At 54.0% G+C, this 23,983-nt stretch overlaps 2 protein-coding genes across 3 annotated transcripts in view; one reads left to right on the plus strand and one right to left on the minus strand.

The window, feature by feature from the left end:
• Positions 1–231: 231 nt before the first annotated feature.
• Positions 232–10,298, plus strand: Keap1 (kelch like ECH associated protein 1). 2 transcript variants are annotated; one of them, XM_090336846.1, is made up of 7 exons: positions 257–315; positions 965–1,132; positions 1,371–2,050; positions 6,564–7,249; positions 8,695–8,900; positions 9,179–9,355; positions 9,732–10,298. In XM_090336846.1, exons 3-7 carry the CDS (start codon positions 1,391–1,393, stop codon positions 9,896–9,898), a joined length of 1,896 nt encoding a protein of 631 aa, XP_090192972.1. In that variant the 5' UTR covers positions 257–315; positions 965–1,132; positions 1,371–1,390; the 3' UTR covers positions 9,899–10,298. The 2 variants fall into 2 exon arrangements, with proteins under 2 accessions (XP_090192965.1, XP_090192972.1); XM_090336839.1 differs by lacking the exon at positions 965–1,132 and having other exon boundaries at positions 232–315.
• A 9,906-nt stretch (positions 10,299–20,204) lies between these two features.
• Positions 20,205–23,983, minus strand: part of Pde4a (phosphodiesterase 4A) — a 31,035-nt gene continuing 27,256 nt past the window's right edge. The window contains exons 11-15 of the mRNA XM_090337744.1: positions 23,714–23,813; positions 23,087–23,241; positions 22,788–22,910; positions 22,383–22,565; positions 20,205–21,200 (exon numbers count right to left, since the gene is read on the minus strand). Of these exons, the coding sequence (XP_090193870.1) occupies positions 20,607–21,200; positions 22,383–22,565; positions 22,788–22,910; positions 23,087–23,241; positions 23,714–23,813 (1,155 nt within the window). The 3' untranslated portion in view covers positions 20,205–20,606. The remainder of the gene's footprint in view (positions 21,201–22,382; positions 22,566–22,787; positions 22,911–23,086; positions 23,242–23,713; positions 23,814–23,983) is intronic.

Below are 23,983 nucleotides of genomic sequence, written 5' to 3' on the forward strand. Positions count from 1 at the left end.
GCGCGGCTGTGACCCCTCCCCCCGGCACGCCCCTCCCCCAGGAGCCCAGTCCCCACCCCTTGGCCCCCCCCCCCGTCCCTGCCCACTTTGGAGACCCCCACCCCTCCGCGTCCCGGGCCGCCGCCCTCGCCCGCCCCTCCCTCCCCCGGCCGTCCGGGTCCCCTCCCCCTCCCCCGTCCCCGCCACCGGGACTCTTATTGTGACAGGGCGGCGGGCGCCTGCTTAGTCACGGTGACCGCGCTCCCCTCCCCCGCCGCGGCGATGGAGGCGCCGGGCCGGGGCGGCGGAGGCGGAGCCGAGCGCGGCCATGGCGGGGTGAGTGCGGCGGCCGGGCCCGGGCTGCGCCCCGCGGAGGCCGCGCCGCGGCGGCCCGGGGTCGGGGAGGGTGGGGGGGGGGGCGGCCGAGCCCCGCTCCCTTCCCCGCGCCCCGCACCCCCCCCGCCCTCCTCAACGATCAGGAGGCTGATTGGCGGCCGGGGAGCCGCGGGAGTCCCGGCGAGGCCCCCGGGGCGCCGGTCCCGCGGGGGCCTGGGGTCCCCGGGCGGCCATGGCGGGGGGCAGCGCCTGGGGCGCAGGGCCTCCCCCTCCCCCCCGCCGGGTCCGGAAGGCCTCGGCGCACCGCGCATGCGCGCCGTCGGGTGGGGGGGCGGCGCCGGTGACCGCGGGGCGGGGGCGGGGGAGGGCATCCAGGAGAGGTACCGCGCCCGGGCCGGGGGTGGGGGCCCTAAGTCCGCCGACGCCGGGCTCGGATGCCATGTCTCCTCCTGACACGTGGTGACAGCCCGGAGGTGACTCTGGCTGGGCTGGGCACCCATCCACACCCCCAAATAAAGGGGGGAGGCTCAAACTGGAGGGGCCTCCTGCAGGACCTTTGCACAGGCTATGAGTCCTCTGCCTGCTGACACAAAACAAAAGGATCTGCTCCTGATGGTCCCTGCGCTGAATTCCCCGTCACCACCCGCAGGTGACACCGGGACCCAGGGCTTGTCCTCCTGTTCTTCTTAACCCTGAGCTCTCCTCTTCCTCTGGTCTTTGCTCCACCGAGTCACCTTCAGTAGGGCAGACAAAGGGCTCCTCTGTTTTACCAGTCCTCCTTGCGGTGCTCAGAGCAACGCTTGTGTGCTTCTTAACTGTGAGTGAGGCCAAGAAAGGAAGGAGTTTGCTGGGCTCCCCGGTGGAAAGGATGGCCGGCTGGGTGGAACAGAGAAGAGGTGGATGAGCGAGGCAGCTGTTTAACATCGGGTTTTGCAGGCTGTAGAGGAGTTGGATGGACTGGGAAATGACAGATGGTTTTAGACCCATTGGCAGGTGGCGGGCTCAATTCCAAGGTCCGACCCTGACCCCAGCCCTTGTCCTCTTCCTTCCTCCAGGCCCCTGAGTGTCACTGCTGATGTTGTGCCTGGCCACCTGGTACTCCATGCAGCCTGAACCCAAGCCTAGTGGGGCTGGAGCCCTCAGCCGATTCCTGTGCACTCACTGCCCAGAGGGGTCCGGGGACGCCACCATGTACGCCTCCACCGAGTGCAAGGCGGAGGTGACCCCGTCTCAAGACGGCAACCGCACCTTCAGCTACACCCTAGAGGACCACACCAAGCAGGCCTTCAGCATCATGAACGAGCTGCGCCTCAGCCAGCAGCTGTGCGACGTGACACTGCAGGTGAAGTACGAGAACATTCCGGCTGCCCAGTTCATGGCTCACAAGGTGGTGCTGGCCTCGTCCAGCCCCGTGTTCAAGGCCATGTTCACCAACGGGCTCCGCGAGCAGGGAATGGAGGTGGTATCCATCGAGGGTATCCACCCGAAAGTCATGGAGCAGCTCATCGAGTTCGCCTACACGGCGTCCATCTCCATGGGGGAGAAGTGCGTGCTGCACGTGATGAACGGGGCTGTCATGTACCAGATCGACAGCGTCGTGCGGGCCTGCAGCGACTTCCTGGTCCAGCAGCTGGACCCCAGCAATGCCATCGGCATCGCCAACTTCGCCGAGCAGATCGGCTGCACCGAGCTGCACCAGCGGGCCCGGGAATACATCTACATGCACTTCGGAGAGGTAAGCCAGGAAGCCAGGGTGCCAGGGCTAAGGGGTTTGGGGGGACACAGTGGGTTAGACCCCGGGCCAGCTAGTGTCTGTCATTCCAGCTACTCAGGAGGCTCGGATCTGAGGATGGAGGTTTGAAGCCCACCCGGGCAGGAAAGTCTGTGAGACCCTTATCTCCAACAAACCACCAGCAAAGCAGAAGTGGCGCTGTGGTAGAGCGTTAGCCTTGGACAGGAAAGCTCAGGGACAGCACCCAGGCCCTGAGTTCAAGCCCCCTGATGGACAAAAAGAAAAATGACCCAGGATACAAAGATGATGTCCCTTCTCCCCTGTGATCCCCGCATTCCTTCACCAGCAGTGAAGGTTGAGAATGAAACACACATCAGAGGGACTCCTGGGTAGTAGCCATAGAAAGTTAGACTTCGCCATTTCTGGGGCCAGCTGGGTTCAGTGGCTCTGGCCACTAGCGAGGCTCCAATCTGAGCTGATATCACCCTTTGATGTCAGCTGGGTCAGAAAAGTACCTGTGAGATTCTCTCATCTCCAACTGACCACTGCTCAAAGTGGTAGAGTGCTAGTCCTGAGTCTAAGAGTTCAAGGACAGCACCTAGGCCCTGAATTCAAAGCCTATGGCTGACAAAAAAAAAAAAAAAATGGACATGGTAGTACATGCCTGTAATTTCAGCCTTTGGGAGGGAGAGGCAGGAAGACAAGAGTTTCAGGCCAGCCCAGGCTATGTGGTAGCAAAATCCTGTGCCCTGAAACCCATTTCTGGGGTGTGTAGAATATGCAGTCATCAGATGTGCTAAACAGCCATGACAGGCCATTCACCTCGAGACTTGCTCAGCCTTGCCCCCTCCCCCATCATGCTTTGCTTTCATTTTCATTTTTTTTTTTGAGATAAGGAAGTTGTCAAAAAAAAAAAAGGTAATAGGGGAGATGTTTAAAGAAAAAAAAACAACAAACCAACACCTGTCAGTGAGCCCTGCTTCTGGAGAGGACAGAAAGTAGAGTCTGCACTTTTGAGGTGATAGTGCCCCATTAAGTAACCCTAACCCCCAAATTAGAAGTATTCCAGAAGCCAATATGGGACCCTGCTACAAATGGAAAATTCCACACCTGACCTCCTGTCACTGGCTGTCATCAAATCTCAAGCTCCTTCACTTTTGCTACAGCTCCATTTCTTTTTTTTTTGCTGGGTAACTGGAGATAAGAGTCTGCAGCTAAGTTTGAACTAGGATCTTCAGATCGCAAGCTCCAGAGTAACTGGGATTCTAGGTGTGAACCACCAGTGCTGTGGGTTCTAATACTAATGCAGAAAGTTAGCTTCAGGCTGGCTGCCTGCTGCTGATTTGCCTATAAAAGAGAGATGGCCTGGAACTTTGTCACTGGATCTGAGAGTTTTATTGCCAAGGCATTCCAAGTATATGCAAATATTGTAAAATCTGAAGAAAGAAAGAAATAAAAAATCCACGTCGAATCCGAAGCATTTTTGGGTAAGAGATGTTCAGACTGTACATATGGTTTATTTGAGCTGGGGATGAAGCTCAGTCTAGATTTCTGGAGACCCTGAATTCCATCCCTGGCCTAGCAAAGGCCACACCCCTGAGAAAAGCCACCCCCTGAGTAGAGCCCCACCCAGTCACAGCACCACGCCCCCAGCACACCTCCAATTACAGAGCCCTTGAGTCCCGCCCCACCCAGTCATAGCACCACGCCCCCAGCACACCTCCAATTACAGAGCGCTGTTGGCTCTCAGTCCTAAAAGTGTTTACTGAGTACTTGGCTCAAGGTTTAAGTGTTTTGTGGGTTTTTTTTTTTTTTTTTTTTTGCCAGTCCTGGGCTTGAGCTCAGGGCCTGAGCACTGTCCTTGGACTTTCTCAAGGCTAGAGCTCTACCACTTGAGCCTCAGCACCACTTCTGGCTTTTTTCTATGTATGTGGTTCCGAGGAATCGAACCCGGGTCTCCATGCATGCTAGGCAAGCACTTTAACTACTAGGCCAAACTCCCGGCCCAAGGTTTAAGTGTTTTATGCTGGTTTTTTTTTTGTGGGTGTGTGTTTGGTTTTCCCCCCAATATGGGGTTTGAACTTAGGGCCTGGGCACTGTCCTTGGGCATTGTCCTTTCTCAAGGCTAGTGCTCTGCCACTTGAACTATAGCACCACTTCCAACCTTTTCTGTGTATGTTGTACTGAGGAATACAACCCAGGGTTTCATGCATGCTAGGGAAGCACTCTCCCGCTAAGCCACATTCCCAGCCATACACTAAATTTTGAAGCCCATATCCTTTGGGAAAGAACCAACCTTCCAGGCCCAAGGCCTTCAGGAGTCTTGGGTTTGGGGGTGCTTTCTTCAATGATGGCTGTGGGCCAGCTGCTGTGGATGCAGCTTTGAGCTTTATTTCTCTCAAGGATGGATAGATTCCTGCTATCCTTCTCACTACTGGGGTCGACCAGATGTCCTAAAACGCTCTGGTGGTATACCTGCTGCCCAAGCCCCTAGGCCGGGGATCCAGCAAGCAACCTCCTTCCCGTCATTGGCTGGTGCAGTATTTCTTCCTTCATATTGCCAGAAAGATTGCAATTTTGATTCTAGTAGACAGATGTTCACCTCAATACTCAAGAAGCTGAGATCTGAGGATCACAGTTTGAAGCCAGCTTGGGAAAATGAATCCTATAGACTTAAGTTACCCCTAAGGCTAGGGGTGCAGCTTAAGTGGCAGAGTAGTAGCCTTGAGCAGAAAAAGCTGTTTAAGCCTGGCACCCATGGCTTACATCTGTATCCCTAGCTATTCAGGAGGCTGAAATCTGAGGATTGCAGTTTGAATTCAACCCAGGCAGGAAAGTCCATGAAACTTTTTTTTGGGGGGGGGTGTCATGGGGCTTGAACTTGGCCTGGGCACTGTTTCTGAGCTCTTCAGCTCAAGGCTACCTCCCTACCCTGGAGCCAAGCCCCCACTTCCCGTTTTCTAGAGGTTAACTGGAGATAAGAGTCTCAAGTTCATTTGTGCCCTGCCTGGCTTTGAACCTTGGTCTTCAGATCTCAGCCACCTGAGTAGCTAGGATTACAGGCATGAGCCACTGAGCTCAGTTTTTTTTTTTTTTTTTTTTTTTTTGCCAGCCCTGGGGCTTGAACTCAGGGCCTGAGGACTGGCCCAGGGCTTTCTTTTTTTTTTTTTTTTTTTTTTGCCAGTCCTGGGCTTGAGCTCAGGGCCTGAGCACTGTCCTTGGACTTTCTCAAGGCTAGAGCTCTACCACTTGAGCCTCAGCACCACTTCCGGCTTTTTTCTATGTATGTGGTACCGAGGAATCGAACCCGGGTCTTCACGCATGCTAGGCAAGCACTTTAACCACTAGGCCAAAGTCCCGGCCCTGGCCTGGGGCTTTCTTAAGGCTAGAGCTCTACCACTTAAGCTACAGCACTATTTCTGGCTTTTTTTTTTTTTTTTTCTGTGTATGTGTTACTGATGAATTAAACCCAGGTCTTCATGCATGCTAGGCAAGCACTCTTATCACTAGGCCAAACTCCTGGCACCCTGAGACTCTTATCTCCAATAAACTACTCAGAAAAACCTGGAAGTGGCGCTGTAACTCAAGTAGTAGAGTGTCAGCTTTGAACACAAAGAAGCTCAGGGACAGCAACCAAGCCCTGAGTTTAAGCCCCAGGACTGGTAAAAGAAAAAAAAAAAAAAGACAAGCTAAAATTGAATTGAATTGGAGGCTCTGAGTTGAAGCTCCAGTTCTGGCATAAAACACAGACAAAAAAAGTGACACTGTATGCCCAGACTACCTTACCCCAAGCCCATAGCCCATAAAACTCTGAATACTCTTCCTTAAAATTCATGTAGTCATTTGAAGTTAAAGCTTGAAATCTGGAGTTGTGGAGCATTATTGACTTAGCATGGGGAGAAAGCTTAGGGTCCCAGCCCAGCAACACAAGAAGGGAAGAAATGATGGTCTCATAGCATTGACTAATTTAATGTGGCTTGGTGGGTGAGGTCCAGGGGAGGAAGCCTAGAGCCCTGGGGCAGGAACTTCTGGGTGGTGGCTGTCTGACCTGGGGAGGGCCGGGGAAGGCAGAGGCAGGCCCCGGGAAGGCAGAGCAAGGTCAGGGAAGGCAGAGGCAGGCCGGGGAAGGCAGAGGCAGGCCCGGGGAAGGCAGAGGCAAGGCCCGGGAAGGCAGAGGCAAGGCCCGGGAAGGCAGAGGCAGGCCCGGGAAGGCAGAGGCAAGGCCCGGGAAGGCAGAGGCAAGGCCCGGGAAGGCAGAGGCAAGGCCCAGGAAGGCAGAGGCAGGCCGGGGAAGGCAAAGGCAGACCGGGGAAGGCAGAGGCAGGCCCGGGAAGGCAGAGGCAGGCCCCGGGAAGGCAGAGGCAAGGCCCGGGGAAGGCAGAGGCAAGGCCCGGGGAAGGCAGAGGCAAGGCCCGGAAAGGCAGAGGCAGGCCGGGGATGGCACAGGCAAGGTTGGGGAAGGCAGAGGCAGACCCCTGGGCGTCCCATCCCACCAAACCCCCCTCCCCGCCCCCAGGTAGCCAAGCAGGAGGAATTCTTCAACCTGACCCACTGCCAGCTGGTGACGCTCATCAGCCGCGACGACCTGAACGTGCGCTGCGAGTCGGAGGTGTTCCACGCCTGCATCGACTGGGTCAAGTACGACTGCGAGCACCGCCGCTTCTACGTGCAGGCCCTGCTGCGCGCCGTGCGCTGCCACTCGCTCACGCCGCACTTCCTGCAGATGCAGCTGCAGAAGTGCGAGATCCTGCGCGCAGACTCGCGCTGCAAGGACTACCTGGTGAAGATCTTCCAGGAGCTCACGCTGCACAAGCCCACGCCCGTGGTGCCCTGCCGGGCGCCCAAGGTGGGCCGCCTCATCTACACGGCCGGCGGCTACTTCCGACAGTCGCTCAGCTACCTGGAGGCCTACAACCCCTGCACCGGCACCTGGCTACGGCTGGCCGACCTGCAGGTGCCCCGCAGCGGCCTGGCGGGCTGCGTGGTCGGGGGGCTGCTCTACGCCGTCGGGGGCCGGAACAACTCCCCCGACGGCAACACCGATTCCAGCGCCCTGGACTGCTACAACCCCATGACCAACCAGTGGTCGCCCTGCGCCCCCATGAGCGTGCCGCGCAACCGCATCGGGGTCGGTGTCATCGACGGCCACATCTACGCCGTCGGGGGGTCCCACGGCTGCATCCACCACAACAGCGTGGAGAGGTAGGCCCTGGCCCGCCACCTACCAGCCCTCGAGGACCACGGGTGGAGTCTCCCCCTTGGATGCAGGAGGGGGGGGCCCTCCTCGATCTTGACCCCAGCCTGCCAAGGCTTTGTGCACACTGGAGAGGTTTGGTGTGATATGCCAATGAGATGGTGCAAGGTAACTATGTCAAAACCTAACATGATGTCGTTAGGTGGAGATAGAGGATCGTGTCCAAGGCTGACAAAGCCAAAGCACAGGACCTTACCTGAAAAATTAAAAAGAGCAAAAAGGGCCAGGGGATGTGACTCGAGTGGTAAAGCACTTGCCCAGCAAGCAGGAAGTACTGAGTTAAATCTCCAGTACCACAAAAGAAAGCAGATGCCAGGTGCCCGTGGCTGATGACTCCTGGCCACTCAGGAGCCTAAGATCTGGAGGACTGAAGTTTGAAGCCAGCCCACATAGAGAAGTCTAGGAGGCCCTATTCCCAAAATAATCAGCAAAAAGGAGAACTGAAGTCATGGTTCAAATGATAGAGCACAGGCTGAGCAAGTGCAAGACCCTGCGTTCAAAAGCCCAGTATAGTGCTCTCGGAAAACCTGAGGAGGCATACTCCTCAGCCAGTGAGTTGCCAGAACCTGGAGCTGTGGGGCTAGGAGGCAGAGGCCTGGACAAGAGGAAACTGAACAGGTGCCAAATGCATGTGGTCTGTGCACAGGCCGGTGGAATGAATGCCTTGTCACCTGAGCAGGGCACTTTCCAGAAAGGCAGGGACACCACTACTAAGTCCTGGAGCGCAGGTGTGTTCTGATCCCAATATGTGATCACCTCCACTTTTTGTTGTTGGTGGTGGTTATGGGGCTTGAACTCTGGGCTCAGCCTTACCCCTTGAGCCACAGCACCACTTCCGGTTTTCTAGTAGTTAATTGGAGATAAGAATCTCTTGGTCTTTGGTGCCTGGGCTGGCTTTGAACCTCCTGACTAGCTAGGATGCCAGGCAGGAGCACCACCCTGGGCTTCACCTCCACCTTTGATCCTGGCACCGAGGAAAACGACCCAAGCTGTAGACATCTTGTTAGAATTGGGGTTCTGAGCCAATTGCCAAATCCTATGGAACTCTGCTTTCCCGGACTGTGCCACCTGACCTTTCCCAGCCTGCATCTGTCATGTGTAAAGTGAGGGACATGGTGTACCCCAGATGTGTACCATCGTGGGGCTGGGGGGGGGGGCAGTCCTCAAGCCTGTGGCATTCGGTCTGAGGCCCAGAGATGGGGTGACTGAGCTACTGGGGGTCCAAGAGACCTGGGGGAGTTTCCTTGACTCACTGACGGGTGAGCCTCAGTTTCCCCACCTGGTTCTCCGTGGGGAGGACCGACGTGAGGATTAAAATGTTATACACTGGGGTTCTGGGGCCCCTGGGGCGGTCCGGTTCCTGGTGTCACCGCTGCCGTGCTGTCCTTGGCAGGTACGAGCCGGAGCGTGACGAGTGGCATTTGGTGTCCCCGATGCTGACGCGGAGGATCGGCGTGGGTGTGGCCGTGCTCAACCGCCTGCTCTACGCGGTCGGGGGCTTCGACGGGACGAACCGCCTGAGCTCGGCCGAGTGCTACTACCCGGAGAGGAACGCGTGGCGCATGATCACCCCCATGAACACCATCCGGAGCGGCGCAGGTGTGCGGGGCGGCGGGGCGGGGGCCTCCAGGACCACCACCCCATCCCCGCCGAGCCGGAGAGGCGTCCTCAGCCCCGGGCCGCCGCAGCAGCCCGCGCCGCACTTTCATGTTTTGGTGGTGGGTAATCCAGGCCGGCCTCCCAGGTGCCGGGCTCACTGGCATCGAGCCCCAGGACCGGCCCCAGCTCTCCTTCCGAGAGGAGGGGAGAGGGTGGCGGCTGGGTGGGTGCCCCTGGGCCGGGCCCCCGAGTGACCCCGGCTGACCCCTGCCGTCCAGGAGTCTGCGCACTGCACAACTGTATCTACGCGGCCGGGGGCTACGACGGCCAGGACCAACTGAACAGCGTGGAGCGCTACGACGTGGAGACGGAAACGTGGGTCTTCGTGGCCCCCATGCAGCATCGGCGCAGCGCCCTGGGGATCACCGTGCATCAGGGGAGAATCTACGTCCTGGGTGAGACCCTGGGCCCGGGGCGCGCGGAGCCCCCATCCCCGGAAGGGGAGGCCGCTGCCCTGTGGGCCTGGAGCACAGGAGCCCCTCCTGAAGTCAGGCCCCGCCCACCGGAGGCCCCGCCCACGCGGAGCATAGGCCACGCCCCTGGGGGCAGGGCTCTCCTTTCAAGAGCGCAGGCCCCGCCCCCGTGAAGAGAGGGCTCCACCCTCCACACATGCTCAGTGAACACCTGTCAGAGCCACGCCCCACCCGGGCCCCGTTTACTTTACCCATCCACCCTGGTCTACCCAGGTCTTTGTCTCCCCTGTCCCGCCGTCCCCGGCCCGGGACCTTAGCAGCGACTCTCCCGTGACTGTCCTTTCTGCCCTACCCGCAGGAGGCTACGACGGCCACACGTTCCTGGACAGCGTGGAGTGCTACGACCCGGACACGGACTCTTGGAGCGAAGTGACGCACATGACTTCCGGGCGCAGCGGCGTGGGCGTGGCCGTCACCATGGAGCCCTGCCGGAAACAGGTGGACCAGCAGAACTGCACCTGCTGACCCCGCCCACAGGCCGGGCGGAGGAGGGTGGTTGGTTTTTTTCGTTGTTTTTTTTTTTTTTTTTATTCTGCAAAGACGGACAGAAGACAGAGCCAATCAACACCCACTGAGGCGGGACCTGGGACGCCTCTGCGCCAATGATAACCCAGTAGGGGCTGTCGGCCACGCCCTGAGGGGCGGGGCGCAGGGGAAGGGCCAGGCTCTCCCCAGCACAGGTCCCCTGGGTTTTCACATCTTGCCAGGGGGTGATGGGTTCGGTCCCCGTGGACCCAGGAGGGTCCTCAGGACCCATGTTAGAAGCCCAGGACCGGCCAGACCACCAGGCCCCTGGTGTCATTTTGTTGATAGGTAACCCTGTAACTTTCCAATGAAAATAAAGAACAAACTAACTAGTGTCTTCCAGCTGCGGGCATGAGACCCGGGCCGGCCGGGGCTCCAGGGCCCGTACCCTCAGGCCTCTGTTTCATCCCACCAGGCGAGGTAAGGCCGGCTGTATCCTCCTAGCCAAGCCACACAATCTGGCCAGCTTCAGCAGCTGGAACACCGGTGACGCCTTGTCACCTCTCCAAAAACCCCGCTGGGTTGTTTCCTGCTTGTCATGCAGTTTTTTTGTTATTGACAGACTCAGCCCTGACTGTTATTGAGCTAGTGATCCTCCTACCTCTGCAGCTGCTTGGGATTCAGACAGATTTGCACCAGTACACCCGGTGCAGTTTATACATTTTTTTAAATTTTTTTTCTGGTACCAGTCTTGGGGTTTGAACTTCGTGCTTAAGCACTGTCCCTGAGCTTTTTTTCTTTTTTTTTTTTTATTCCCTCACAGCTGACATACTATCACTTGAGTCACAACTCCACTTCTAGCTATTTGATGATTAATTGGAGATAAGAGTCTCTTGGGGAAGCTGGAAACATGACCAAATGGTAGAGTGCTTGCCTAGCGTGCATAAAACCCTGGGTTTGATTCCCTGGTACCACATATGCAGAAAAAACCAGAAGTGGTGTTGTGGCTCAAATGAGAGAGCACTCGTCCTGAGAAAACTCAAGGACAGTGCCCAAGCTCTTGAGTTTAAACTCCTGGTCTGGCAATCAATAAATCAAGTCATGGGCTGGGCTCTGGTGGCTCACACCTGTAATCCCAGCTTCTCAGGAGGTTGAGATCTGACAATCACCTTTGGAAGCTAGCCAGGGCAGGAAAGTCCAGGAGACACTTATCTCCAGTTAACTGCCAATGATCTAAAGCTGACAGTGATGCTGTGGCTCAAAGTGATAGAGTGCTAGCTTTGAACAGAACTCAAGAGTCAGTGCCCAGGCACAAAACCCCACAACTGACAAAAAAAAAAGGAAAAAAAAAAATCTTTTGGACTGTCCTGCCTGGGCTGAGTTAGAACTGGAGTCTTCAGCCTCCTGAGTAGCTAGGCTACTTCTTGAGCCACACTGTCACTGTTGGTTATTTTGCCAAGTATTTGAAGATAAGTTTCTCATGGGTTTTTGTCTGGCTTAAAACCAAAATCCTTCAATGTCAGCCTCATGAGTAGTTAGTATTGACCTGGAACACTTAATCCTTCTGTCTCAGTCTCCTGAGTGCTGAAATTATAGGTGTAAGCTACCATGCCCAGGAAGAAGTAATATGAAGTGAGGCCTCAGGGAATTGTCTGGCCCTCTCTGTGAATTTAGGAAACATTTGACTTTTTCCTAGTCCCAGAAGAAACATGGTACCTTCTATCCCCAAGCCCTGAAGCTCTCTGGCCCTTGTCTTAAGATTTCTATCAAAAAAGGATAAAGTGGGACCAGGAGTTTGGCCTAGTGCTAGAGTGCTTGCCTAGCATACATGAAGACCCAGGTTCGAGTCCTCAGAACCACATACATAGAAAAAGCTGGAAGTGGTGCTGTGACTAAAGTGGTAGAGCTCTAGCCTTGAGAAAGCCCAAGGACAGTGCCCAGGCCCTAAGTTCAAGCCCCAGGACTGGCCAAAAAAAAAAAAACAAAAAAACAACAAACCAAAGCCAGGTGTGATGACCTGTGCCTGTAATCCTAGTGCTGGGAGACAGAGACAGGAGCATTTCAAGTTCTAGTCCAGTATGGGCCACACAGGAAGACCCTATCTCGAAACAGGGGAGGGGGAGAAGGGGTGGAATTTGGCACTGTGCCTCAAGCCTATAATCTGAGCCACTGAGAAGGAGATCAGGAGGATGGTAATTTGATTCCATCAGGCAAAGTGTTGCAAGACTTTAAGTGAGGAAGGGCAGTCATCTCAGGAGGACTGCAGGCCAGGCGCAGGACTCTCACAATAACCACTGCTGCCATGAGCTGGGGCCTCACACCTGTAATCGTAGCTACTCAGGAGGCTGGGATCTGAGGATCCTAGTTCAAAGCCAGCCTGGGCAGGAAAGTCCATGAGACTTTTATCTCCATTTAGCCACCTGAAAACCCGAAATGGAGCTGTTCCTTAAAGTGGTAGAGCACTAGCCTTGATGGAACAAGCGCTCCAGAACAGTGCTCAGGCCTCTCGAATGACAAAACAAAACAAAACAACAAAGAAAAAACAAGTGAGGGCCAGGAGTTTGGCCTAGTGGTTAAAGTGCTTGCCTAGCATGCATGAAGACCCGGGTTCGATTTCTCGGTACCACATACATAGATAAAAGCCAGAAGTGGTGCTGAGGCTCAAGTGGTAGAGCTCTAGCCTTGAGAAAGTCCAAGGACAGTGCTCAGGCCCTGAGCTCAAGCCCAGGACTGGCAAAAAAAAAAAAAAAAAACAAACAAGTGAGCTGGGAGTTTGGCCTAGTGGTAGAGTGCTTTCGTAGCATGCACGAAGGCCCGGGTTTGATTCCTCAGTATCACATAAATAGGAAAAAAAAAAAAAAAGCTAGAAATGGTGCTGTGGTTCAAGTGGTAGAGCTCTAGCCTTGAGAAATCCCAAGGACAGTGCTCAGGCCCTGAGCTCAAGCCTACAACTGGCAAAACTGAGGGCTTCAGCCCTTAGTTCAAACCCGAAGTCCAATGTTCTCTCTCTCCCCTTCCCCCCTCCCCACACTCAAAGAGTAAAGGAGGGGGAGGCTTTGTTCAGAGTAGGAACTTCTAGAAATAGCCCCTGGGTGAGGACTGTGGCTTAGTGGTAAGTGCTTGTCTAGCACGCATGAAACCCTGGGTTTGACTGCTCAGTGCCACATAAACAGAAAAAGACAAGTGCGGCTGTAGCTCAAGTTGTAGAGGGCTAGCATTGAGCAAAAGAAGCTCAGAGACAGTGCCTAGTCTGAGAATTCAAGCCCTAGGACTAGTAAAAGAAAAAAAACCCAAAAACCTTAAGTGCAATTGAGGGTGCATTTGAACAAGGCAGTTGCATTGTGTCTGGAGCTGGAGTGGAGCTGATTGGATGTCCTGTTAGAATCCTGAAGTTTGGCATCCAGTCCTTATCTGTGGACTTTGGATACCTTTAGGGTAAGGCCGGAGGCAGCTCTACTGAGCTATGTTGTTGTTTGTTTGTACATGGACTGTGCTTTCTCAGCCTAAGGTGACCCCTGTATCACAGAAATGAGGCAAAAGTAGCTTGACTAAATACAAGTCTGTCTAGGACGTGTGTGTGTGTGTGTGTGTGTGTGTGTGTGTGTGTGTGTGTGTGTGTGTGTCTGAATGTTTGGTTTACCTGTCTTTTCTTTTTTTGTTTTTGGCTTGAACTCTGTGCCTGGGAGCCTTGTTTGCTCATAACTGGTGCTTGTGGTAGCTTGAGCCACAGTCCCACTTCCAGAGTTTTGGTAGTTTTAGTGGAGATAATAGCCTCATGGACTTTCCTGCTCAGGCTGGCTTGGAACCGTTATCCTCAGATCGCAACCTCTTGAGTAGCCAGGGCTTGAAGCCTTGCTTTCCAGCCTTATGTTTTTACTGAGGACGAACCCTCCAGTAGGGGTGCAGTGCCCCCTTCTGGTTGTCTGGTGAAAAGAATGAAATCACAGCTTTATTCCTCTTTTTCCAAATGGATCTTCAAAACACCTAAGCAAACGATGTATCTTATAAATCAAATAGAACTGCACAGTCATTCAGGGAGTTTTTGGTGTTTAATTGGAGCTAAGAGTCTCTTGGATTTTCCTTCCTGGGTTGGCTTTGAACCGCGATCCTCAGATCATATCTCAACCTCCTGAGGAGCGAGGATTACAAGCATGAGCTACTAGCCTCTGGCTTCTTGTCTGCTTTTACAGGTGACATATGACTCAATTTCTCTATCAACTCCTTCTTCCCCTCTCCTGACTTTTAGAACTGAACTGAGCAACCACACCTTGGGGATTCTAGGAGTTCAGAAAGGGCTTGGGGGGTTCCTATGGGGATTATGAAACCTAGCAGGTTTTGATTTGGGAGGAGAGGTTGTCCTGAGGAGGGAGGTTAAGGGGTGCTAGATCCCTACAGGATATGGAAATAACAACATTGGAAAACCTCAGGAAGAGAGAGAGCAAGGCTGGGCTTCTTTTCAGGAAGGAAGAATGCTGTGGAGGCTTGAGAAAAGTGGGGAATGGCCAGGCTCAGTGACGCACGCCTGTAGTCCGAGCTACTCAGGAGGCTGAGATCTGAGGATCAAGATTCAAAGCCAGCTCGGGAACAAAAAGACCTGAGATTCTTATCTCCAATTAACCTCTAGAAAATGAGAAGTGGTAGCCTGCAGCTGTAGAGCTCAGGGACAGCACCTAGGCCAAGTTCAAGGCCCCATGACTCACCAAAAAAAAAAAAAAAAGAGAAAGAAAAAAGAAAAAGGTGGGGGGAATGGCTCTGGGGTCCTGTCAGGAAGGAATATCAAGTTCTCCCCTTAAGAAGAAGGGGTGATGCCAGTTTTCCTGGTAAAAGGAAGAAAAGGCTCTGCTGGTGCCAGCAACAGGAGGGATATTAGGGGGTCCCCCTCAAAGGGTGATGATATCAGGATCCCCTTAAAAAAGTGAGAACCGGGGCCGGGAGTTTGGCCTAGTGATAGAGTGCTTGCCTAGCATGCATGAAAACCTGGGTTTGATTCCTTGGTACCCCACATACATAGCAAAAAGCCAGAAGTGGTGCTGAGGCTCAAGTGGTAGAGCTCTAGCCTTGAGAAAGTCCAAGGACAGTGCTCAGGCCCTGACCTCAAGCCCAGGACTGGCAAAAAAAAAAAAAAGAAAAAAGTGAGAACCAGGGGCCGGGAGTTTGGCCTAGTGGTAGAGTGCTTGCCTAGCATGCACAAAGACCTAGGTTCAATTCCTTGGTACCACATATATGGAAAAAAGCTGGAAGTGGTGCTGAGGCTCAAGTGGTAGAGCTCTAGCTTCGAGAAAGTCCAAGGACAGTGCTCAGGCCTGAGCTCAAGCCCAGGACTGGCAAAAAAAAAAAAAAAAAGTGAGAACCAGTGCAGGTGTGGGTGTGTGTGTAGGGGGAGGATTCACTGATAAAAAGATGTTAGAAGCTGGGTGGTGGCTCACATCTGTAATCCTAACTACTCAGGAGGCTGAGATCTGAGGATCAAGGTTCAAAGCCAGCCCAGGCACAAAAGGACCTGAGACATCTCCAATTAACTCTTAGAAAATGGGAAGTAAGACTTGGCTCAAGGGTAGGGCGGCATCCTTGAGCTGAAGAGCTCAGGGACAGTGCCCAGGCCCAGTTCAAGCCCCATGAACCACAAAAATCAAAGATGTTAGATGACCCCTTAAGATCTGGTAGTTTGAAGTCAGGTTAATCTCAAAAAAAGGAAGTTCCACTTAGGGATTCACCTAAGAAAGTAGATGCCAGGGTGGGTCATTTAATTCTCCTCCAGGACATTGCAATCCACCTCTCAGAAACTCCTATCGCTAGAAGGCTTCTGCCCCCAGAATCAAGAGGCCTAGCAGGCCTGTAAACCCAGCTACTCAGGAGGCAGAAGTCTGAGCATCACCGTTCAAAGTCAGTCTGAGCAGAAAAGTCTGCGAGACTTCTATTTCATTAACCACTCTTATTTCTAATGAACCAGGCAAAAGCCAGAAGTGGAGGGGTAGCACTAATAGTAGTAGAGTGCTTGACCATGAAAGCTTAGGGACATCACCCAGGCCCTGAGTTAAAGACCCAGGAGAGGGGGGGAGTAGTCCAGAAGCGCCCTTCATTACTCATTGGCTATTTTCTCTACGAATGACAAAATCCTGAGCCAATCATAGCATGGAGCCTTCTTTTGTCCCTCCTCCCAGCCATCCTTGCTCTATAGCACCTCCCTCATCGGTCTACAGAGGGCGCTCCAGGGCTTACACACCCAAGCATGCCTCCTGACAAACCCACCTTTTTTCTTTCTTTTTTTTTTTAAATGGGTCATGGGGCTTGAACTCCACTCGGTCACTGTCCCTGAGCTCTTCAGCTCAAGGCTACTGACCTACCCTTGAACCAAGCCCCACTTCCCTTTTTCCGGAGGTTAATTGGAGATGTCTCAGGTCCTTTTGTACCCTGGCTGGCTTTGAACCTTGATCCTCAGATCTCAGCCTCCTGAGTAGCTAGGATTACAGGAGTGAGCCGCCACACCCAGCTCCATTTTATCCATTTTGATTCTGCTGTTCCTGGGGCTTTAACTCCAGGCCTGAGCACTTTTTTTTTTGCCAGTCCTGGAGGCTTGAACTCAGAGCCTAAGCACTGTCCTCGGACTTTCTCAAGGCTAGAGCTCTACCATTGAGCCATAGCACCACTTCTGACTTTTTTCTATGTACGTAATACTGAAGAATTGAGCCTGGATCTTTGTGCAAGCTAGACAAGCAGTCTACCACTAGGCCAAACTCCTGGCCTGCTTTTTTTTTGGGGGGGAGGGGAGGTGTCAGTCATGGGGCTTGAACTCTGGGCCTGGGCGCTGTCCCTAAGCTCTTCGGCTCAAATCTACCACCCTACCACTCCAGCCACAGCCCCACTTCCTTTCTCATTTTCTAGAGGTTAATTGGAGGTAAAAGTCTCAAGTTCTTATAGCCGGGAACGGTGACAGTGAGAATCTTATCTCTAATGAACCACTAGAAAACCTGAAGTGGTGTTGTGGCTCTACGGGTAGGGTGGTAGCCTTGATCTGAAGACCTCAGGAACAGTGCCCAGGCCCAGCGTGCAAGACCCTAAGACCAACAGAGAAAAAAAAAGTCTCATGTTCTTTCCAGCTGGGCTGGCTTTGAACTGCGATCCTCAGGTTTCAGCCTCCTACGTAGCTAGGATTACAGGCGTGAGCCACCACGCCCAGCTTGTCCTGGAGCTTTTTATGCTCAAGGTTAGTGCTCTACCACTTGAGGCCAAAGCTTTACTTCTGGTGTTTTGGTGGTTCGTTTGAGTTAAGAAGAGTCTCCCTTGGGGCTGGGAGTTTGGCCTAGTGGTTAAAGTGCTTGCCTAGCATGCACGAAGACCCGGGTTCGATTCCTCGGTACCACATACATAGAAAAAAGCCAGAAGTGGTGCTGAGGCTCAAGTGGTAGAGTTCTAGCCTTGAGAAAGTCCAAGGACAGCGCTCAGGCCCTGAGTTCAAGCCCAGGACTGGCCAAAAAAAAAAAAGTCTCCCAAACTTTTCTGCCAGGGCTGGCTTTAAATCAGGATCCTCAGATCTCAGCCTACTGAGTAGCTAGGGTTACAGAGTTACTGATGCCTACTTCCAACGTTCTCTTTGCTCTGGAGTTGGGTAACACAGCGGGATATCATATTAACTAAACAGGCAGCCTCAGATCACCTCTGCTGAAGATCACACAGTGTGCAGGCCAGCCTCTGGCTGCAACATCTCCCCTCCTCACCTTTGTCCTTGTCTGGGGTGAATGAAAAGAGCAAGATGAGTACATGGCATACTGGCTTTTGACACAGTGTCACAGGCACTGTATTTTCACATGAACTTTGGGACAATCGTATCTACCCCTTAACACTTGGAGAAACTGAGACTCCAGGTCCACTTACCCTGAGCTGCCCAGCCACCTCTCAATGTCACCTTTTGACTCGCAACCCAGTGCCCTTTCTGCCTTAGTGTAATTATCTGGAGTCTTGCCTTTGCTTCTTGCATAGGTTCTGGAAACTTTTACCTACTTTTGCAGCAGCTTCTCTCTTCTGGGACTATGTTGGACCTTACTCTTCTTGAGTATGGCTATGATAGCCAGTCAGGTTCAACCAGAAGAACTTTGTACATACTAATATCTAGGCTAGTTCCTGGGCTACTGGATTTTTTTTTAATATTAAAAATTGGGGGAAGGGCTGGGAGTTTGGCCTAGTGGTAGAGTGCTTGCCTATCATGCACAAAGACCCAGGTTTGATTCCACAGTACCACATACATAGAAAAAGCCAAAAGTAGCACTGTGGCTCAAATGGTAGAACTCTAGCCTTGAGAAAGCCCAAGGACAGTGCTCAGGCCGACTCAGGACTGGCAAAAAATAAAAAATAAAAAATTATTTATTTAGCCAGTCCTGGCTATTTTTTTTTTTTTTTGCCAGTCCTGGGGCTTGAACTCAGGGCAGGAACACTGTCCTTGGGCTTTCTCAAGGCTAGAGCTCTGCCACTTGAGCCTCAGCACTGTTTTCAGCTTTTTCGTGTATGTGGTACCGAGGAATTGAACCCAGGCATGCACTCTACCACTAGGCCATGCTCTTGGCCCGTTATTTTTTAATTTTTATTTATTTTTTGAGACACAGTCTTGCTTTGTGTTGTAGGCTGGCCTCAAATCTTGATCCTCCCGCTTGAGCCTCCTGGGTGCTGAGATTACAGGTATGCATCACCATATCTAGCCCATATTTTTGGAGTTTTTCTCCAGAAATTCAAAAGAAAAACCCAAGACACTGGTAGCTCACACCTGTAATCCTAGCTGCCACTCAAGAGGCTGAAGTCTGAGGATCCTGATTTGATGCCTGCTTGGGCTGGGGCTACAGCTCAGTGATAGAGTGCTTTTCTATGATGTGTAGGATCCTGGGTTCAGATCTTCCCAGCACAGGGTGAACTCCTTGGAATAACCTTGAGCCTGTGTTAGGATAAAATCAAGTTCACAAACCAGTTCCCCAGAAATGGAAGGAACCTCCTTTCCCAAACCCAGGAAGCTCCCCTGGAGGGAGACACCCCCTCAGTAAGGTGGAGAGTCAAATCACAGGAGCCACACACGTCAGTGAAAGCCTGGGTTTAATTGGTAACAAGATCAGAGCCGTATCAATCCACAGACCGATTGACTGATCATGAAAATGGATCACCCAGCAGAACAGCACTGGGGAGATCCTGTACCCCCACCCTGGAGCTGCCCCTGGCTGGGGGTACGGCCTTGTTCCTCTTTAATGACTTCCTGTGATGGTGCGGTGAGCTGCCTTCTCATTCCTGGGACTATGGTACAGTGTGTATTATACATCAGGAGTGTGTGTGTGTGTGTGTGTGTGTGTGTGTGTGTGTGGAGGGGTTCCTCCCTCTTGGGGACCCCATTCCACTTTCCCACCAGGTCAGCTAGGGAGAGGCGAGTTTAGTTTTCCTTTTTTTTTTTTTTTGCCTCTGAAAAATAATTTACAAACCAACTTTATAGAATATGTACAAAAAAGAAAAAGAACCCTGTGCAACATTACGGAATGAAGGAGGTGGAGACACGGAGAAGGTTTACAGTACCATGTGCACAGAATTGGGAGGACAGTCGAATGAAATGAAGGTGTGAGGGGTGGGGGGGTCCTTTCCTTCTCAATGCTCCCCCCATGGCTTGGAGAAACAGCCTTGAGTGTTGTATTGCTCAGGGATAGCTGGGGGGGAGGGGCTGGGTTCTGCAAAGTTGGGGGACAACAGAAGGATTACTCTGGTGCCAGGGTGGAAGACTGCCCAAGGACAGGGGTATTGGGGATACATATTGTTATTGCTTCCTCCTAGGGCAAAGACTGGGGGGGCTGGGTCCATGTGGAGGGGTTCAGGAGGGCACGAGGGGGTACTGGGATGGGGAGTCTGGGCCTGGCCTGGCCTCAGGTTAGAGGGGGGGACCACTGCCTCCAGGTCTCCTCTTTCCACGGGGGTCCCCTTAAGGCAGAAACATGAGGAGAAGCAGCTGGAAGGAGCGTGTGGGTGGATCAGCACCCCCCTTTCCTGAACAGTGAATGGGGTAGGGGGGGGCAATGGAAAGACGTGAGGAGTGGGGGGTTGTCAGGGTCTCCCCAGATCTGAAGCATGAGGCTGGCAGGCCTCTGCTTCCCTGACTCCTGCTCCCTATGGCTAGAGTGGTTAAAAAAAACATAAGGTGGAAGACTACTCCGGGGTTCAGTGGGGCCGCTCTCCCCACCGAGCCCTCCCCCCAAGATCAGAATCTGCGAGATGGGCCTTCATCTATGTCTGGGTTCTTAGAGAAGCCCAGCAAGAAGGAAGACAGACTAGGGGGCCGGGGGGGGGGGGGGGGGGGGGGGGGGGGGGAGGTTGGGGAGAGGGGCAGAGAGAGGAACTGGGGAGTCAGGGAGGGAGGGTGGGGTCTACAGTTGCCGTGTTTCATTCTCTCTCTCTCTCTTTTTTTTTTCTTTTTTTCTCTTTTTCTTAAAAAAATGTTACAATTAATATTGAAAAAATAAAACCCCTTCCAGTATTTGGGGGGCCCCCACCTCCATCCAAAGGCTCTGTGAGTGGGGGTGGCGGCGGCCTGGAGGAAACGAAGAAAAGCGAGGACCCCCCACTTTTCCGGTTTCTTTTTTCTCAGGGGGGCGATGAGTCTTTGGGGTGGCGGAGGAGGAGGAGGAGGAGGAGGAGGGCGGGAGGGGCGGCGTGGGGGTGGGGGTGCGGGGGCGCCCCGGGGGGCGCGGGCTCAGGTGGGGTCCCACCCGCCGGGGGCCGGGGGGAGGCCCGAGGCCGCCTCGGGGGTCCCCGTGGAGCAGGCCCGGCAGGCCCTCTTGGCAGCCCGGTCGTCTTTCGGGGCCCCCGCCTCGGCCGCCGTGGAGGGGAGGCCCGCGAGGCCCGGGGCCTCCTGTGCAGTGGGTGGGGTCCTCAAATTCGGGGGGCCCCCGCTGCCCACAGCTTCCCTTGGCTTCGTGGCTGCGTCCTGGGTGGCGTGGTGGCCGCAGGCCGAGGCTGGTCCGTGGGTGGAATTCACGGCGTCCACCCCCGGGTGGGCCTGGGCAGCACACGCTTCCACCGTGTCCGAGGGGGCGGCCACCGCCTCCTCTTCCTCCTCCTCCTCCTCCAGCGTCAGCTCAAACTGGAATTTATCCAAGGGGGCAGCGGGGTGCCCGGTGCCCCCAGCTTCCTCCTCCTCCGGGGGTGGCGACGGGCTCTGCCGGATGGCGCTGTAATACCAATCCCGATTGTCCTCCAAAGTGTCCAGGATCTCCTGGGCATCGGGGTGTACCAGGTCTGCCCACGTCTCCCACAGGGGGTGCACGATGTAGTCGATGAAGCCCACCTAGAGGAGAAGAGGGGGGGCACTGAGGTGGCAGCCGGTGGGGCACCTGTCATCTCAGGAGGCTGAGATCATCGAGTCAGGGCTCAAGGCCAGCCTGGGCAGGAAAATCTATGAGATGTGTTTGTCCAAACAACCAGCCCCCCAAAAATGTGGAAGAGGAGCTGTGCACAGCTCAAGTAGTAGAGTGCCAGCCTTGAGCAAAAATGCTCAGGGCCAGGGGACGGACGGACGGACAGACAGACAGACAGACAGACAGACACACACACCCCCTCCATGCTTCTAACAGGATTGCAAACTTGAGGCCAGACACACTAGGCTACAGATAAATCTGCTAAAACAACAAAACCAACGTTCTGTTATCTGATCTAACAACTGTGTTTCAACTAATCTTACACAAATAATTACAAGTTTATCATAGATATTCATTTTGGCTGTGTGTGTGTGTGTGTGTGTGTGTGTGTGTGTATGTGCGCGCGCGTGCTGGGCCTGTGGCTTAAACTCAGGTCTAGGGTGCTGTCCCTGAGTTTTTTCACTCCAGGCTAGTGCTTTGCTACTTAAGCCACATCACCACTTCTGCATGTTTGGTAGTTAATTGAATTTTATAAAGAGTCTTGTCCAGGCAAGGTGGCTCGTGCCTACAATCCTAGCTACTCACGAGGCTGAGATCTGAGGATCTCGGTTCAAAGCCAGCATGGACACGAAAGTCCATGAGACTCATCTCTAATTAACCAGAAGTGGCGCTGTGGCTCAGGGGCTAGGACTTGAGCTGAAGAATGCAGGGCCAGCGCTCAGGCTCAGAGCTCAAGTCCCATGACAGAAAAAAAAAAAAAGTCTTCTGGACTTTCCCGGCCAGGCTGGCTTCAAATCATGATCCTCAGATCTCGGCCTCCTGAGTAGTTAGCTAGGGTTACAGGCAGTCTGGCATTCGTTATATAATCCAGATTGACCTTGAATTATCAATTTCTTGCTTCAACCCTGCCCCCCTGCCCAAGATTATAGGCCTGCACTACCATGTCCAGTTAAGTAGCATTTCAGAACACTGACTTAGCAGTATCTGGTAAAAGATCTCCTTATCAGAGGCTCCGAACCATTGTCCTTCAGTGGAGAAGGTTTAAACCAACCAGGGAAAATTGTGCAACAGGAGGCAGGTGGGCCGGCCCTGTCTCCCTGCACTTCGCATACCTGAGACTTCTCCACCGATGCCGTGTGCTTGTCACACATGGGGCTGATCTCCATGCCACGCTCTCGCTCCCGGTCCCCCTGCTGGAAGAACTCAGCCATGATTCGGTCTGTCCACTGGCGATACAGCTCCAAGGGCTTGGTGGGGTTGCTGAGGTCGGCGCAGTGAACCATATTGCGAAGGACCTTCGGGAGGTGGGGGAGGGGAGGCACTTTAGAGGCCATGCCCCATGGGAGAGGGGGTGTCTCAGGCTATCCTATGTCTCACCTGACGATAGGGAGTGGGAGAAGGGCTTGGGGTGAAGGAGGGGGAGGGAGTAGAGTGGAGATGGAAGATAAAAGCAGAGGGGAAGGGTAGAGCTCAGTGTCTGGGCAGACCTAGGGTGTTTCATAGACAGGTGTGGGTACCTGGATGCGGTCAGAGTAGTTATCCAGTAGGAGAACCCCTGAGCTGGTCACTTTCTTCGTCTCCACCATGGTCTTTAGGTCCGCCAGAAGGGTCATGTGCTTGGACATATCTGTGGCCAGCACCTGTGGACAAAGGGTGTGTGTGTGTGTGTGTGTGTGTCTGTGAGATGGGGACCTGGATCCCACCCAGGCCTGGAGAGGTTTTCATTCTGCAGAACTCTCCGGGTTCCAGCCCCTCCTGGGTCTCCAAGCATCCTTCCCCTGCTCCCTCCTCGCCCTGGCCCCCAAGCCCCGCCCACCATGTCGATGACCATCTTGCGCAGGCTCTGTCGCTGGCGCTTGCTGAGGTTCTGGAAGATGTCACAGTTCTCCTCCTGCAGCAGCTTGAAGCCCACGGCCAGGTGGTGGTTCTCCAACACCGACTCGTCATTGTACATGAGCGCCAGCTCTGAATCTGGAGCCCAGACGGTGGATGCCAGGCTGGCTCGGTCCAGGTATGACCCGCCCACACCGCTAGCCCCGCCCAGCCGATTGCCCTACAAGGCTGGCCCCGCCCACATAGCTGCCGCTGCCCCACAAGGTAAGCCCCACACTTCCGGTCTGTCCACTCTGCTAGCTCCACCCACAGTGCTAGTCCCACCCAATCAGGTAGTTGCCCTATAGTGCTGGCCACGCCCCAAATTCGATGTGCATACCCCGATTGGATAGGCCCACATGGCCAGCCCCGCCCCTTTCTGGTCATTCCTCCCATCATCTACCTTGCCAGATCTTTCTTCAGTCTTCCTAGCTCCACCCTTAGCCTGCCCAGTTTCACTTCCATTTAGCCAATCCCTGGGCTCTCAGACCAGCAGGCTCCTCCCACAGACCAACTGGCTCCACCCCCAATATCTGTCAATCAACCCCACCTCCAAGAGAGGACCACTCACTGGTATTGATGAGGAACTGGTTGGAGACGCCTGGGTGGTCCACGTCATGGATGGCAGCGGCAAAGAGGGCCGCCAGAATTTCCAGGTCTGTGAACACGGCCTAAGGGCAGGAAGTGTCAATCAGACAGACAGAAAGGGATGACAGCTACAGGGGATGAGAGGGCCAGAGGAAGCTAGAAGACTCCAGATGAATCAGGAAGCCTGAGTACAGGCCAGAGGACAGGAAGTGAATTTCAGGCCAGCTTCAGAATTTCCTAGGAACCCTTTATC

The sequence above is a fragment of the Megascapheus bottae genome, chromosome 1 (assembly GCF_031878675.1).
Source record: "Megascapheus bottae isolate mThoBot1 chromosome 1, mThoBot2.hap1, whole genome shotgun sequence".
Lineage (NCBI taxonomy): Eukaryota > Metazoa > Chordata > Mammalia > Rodentia > Geomyidae > Megascapheus > Megascapheus bottae.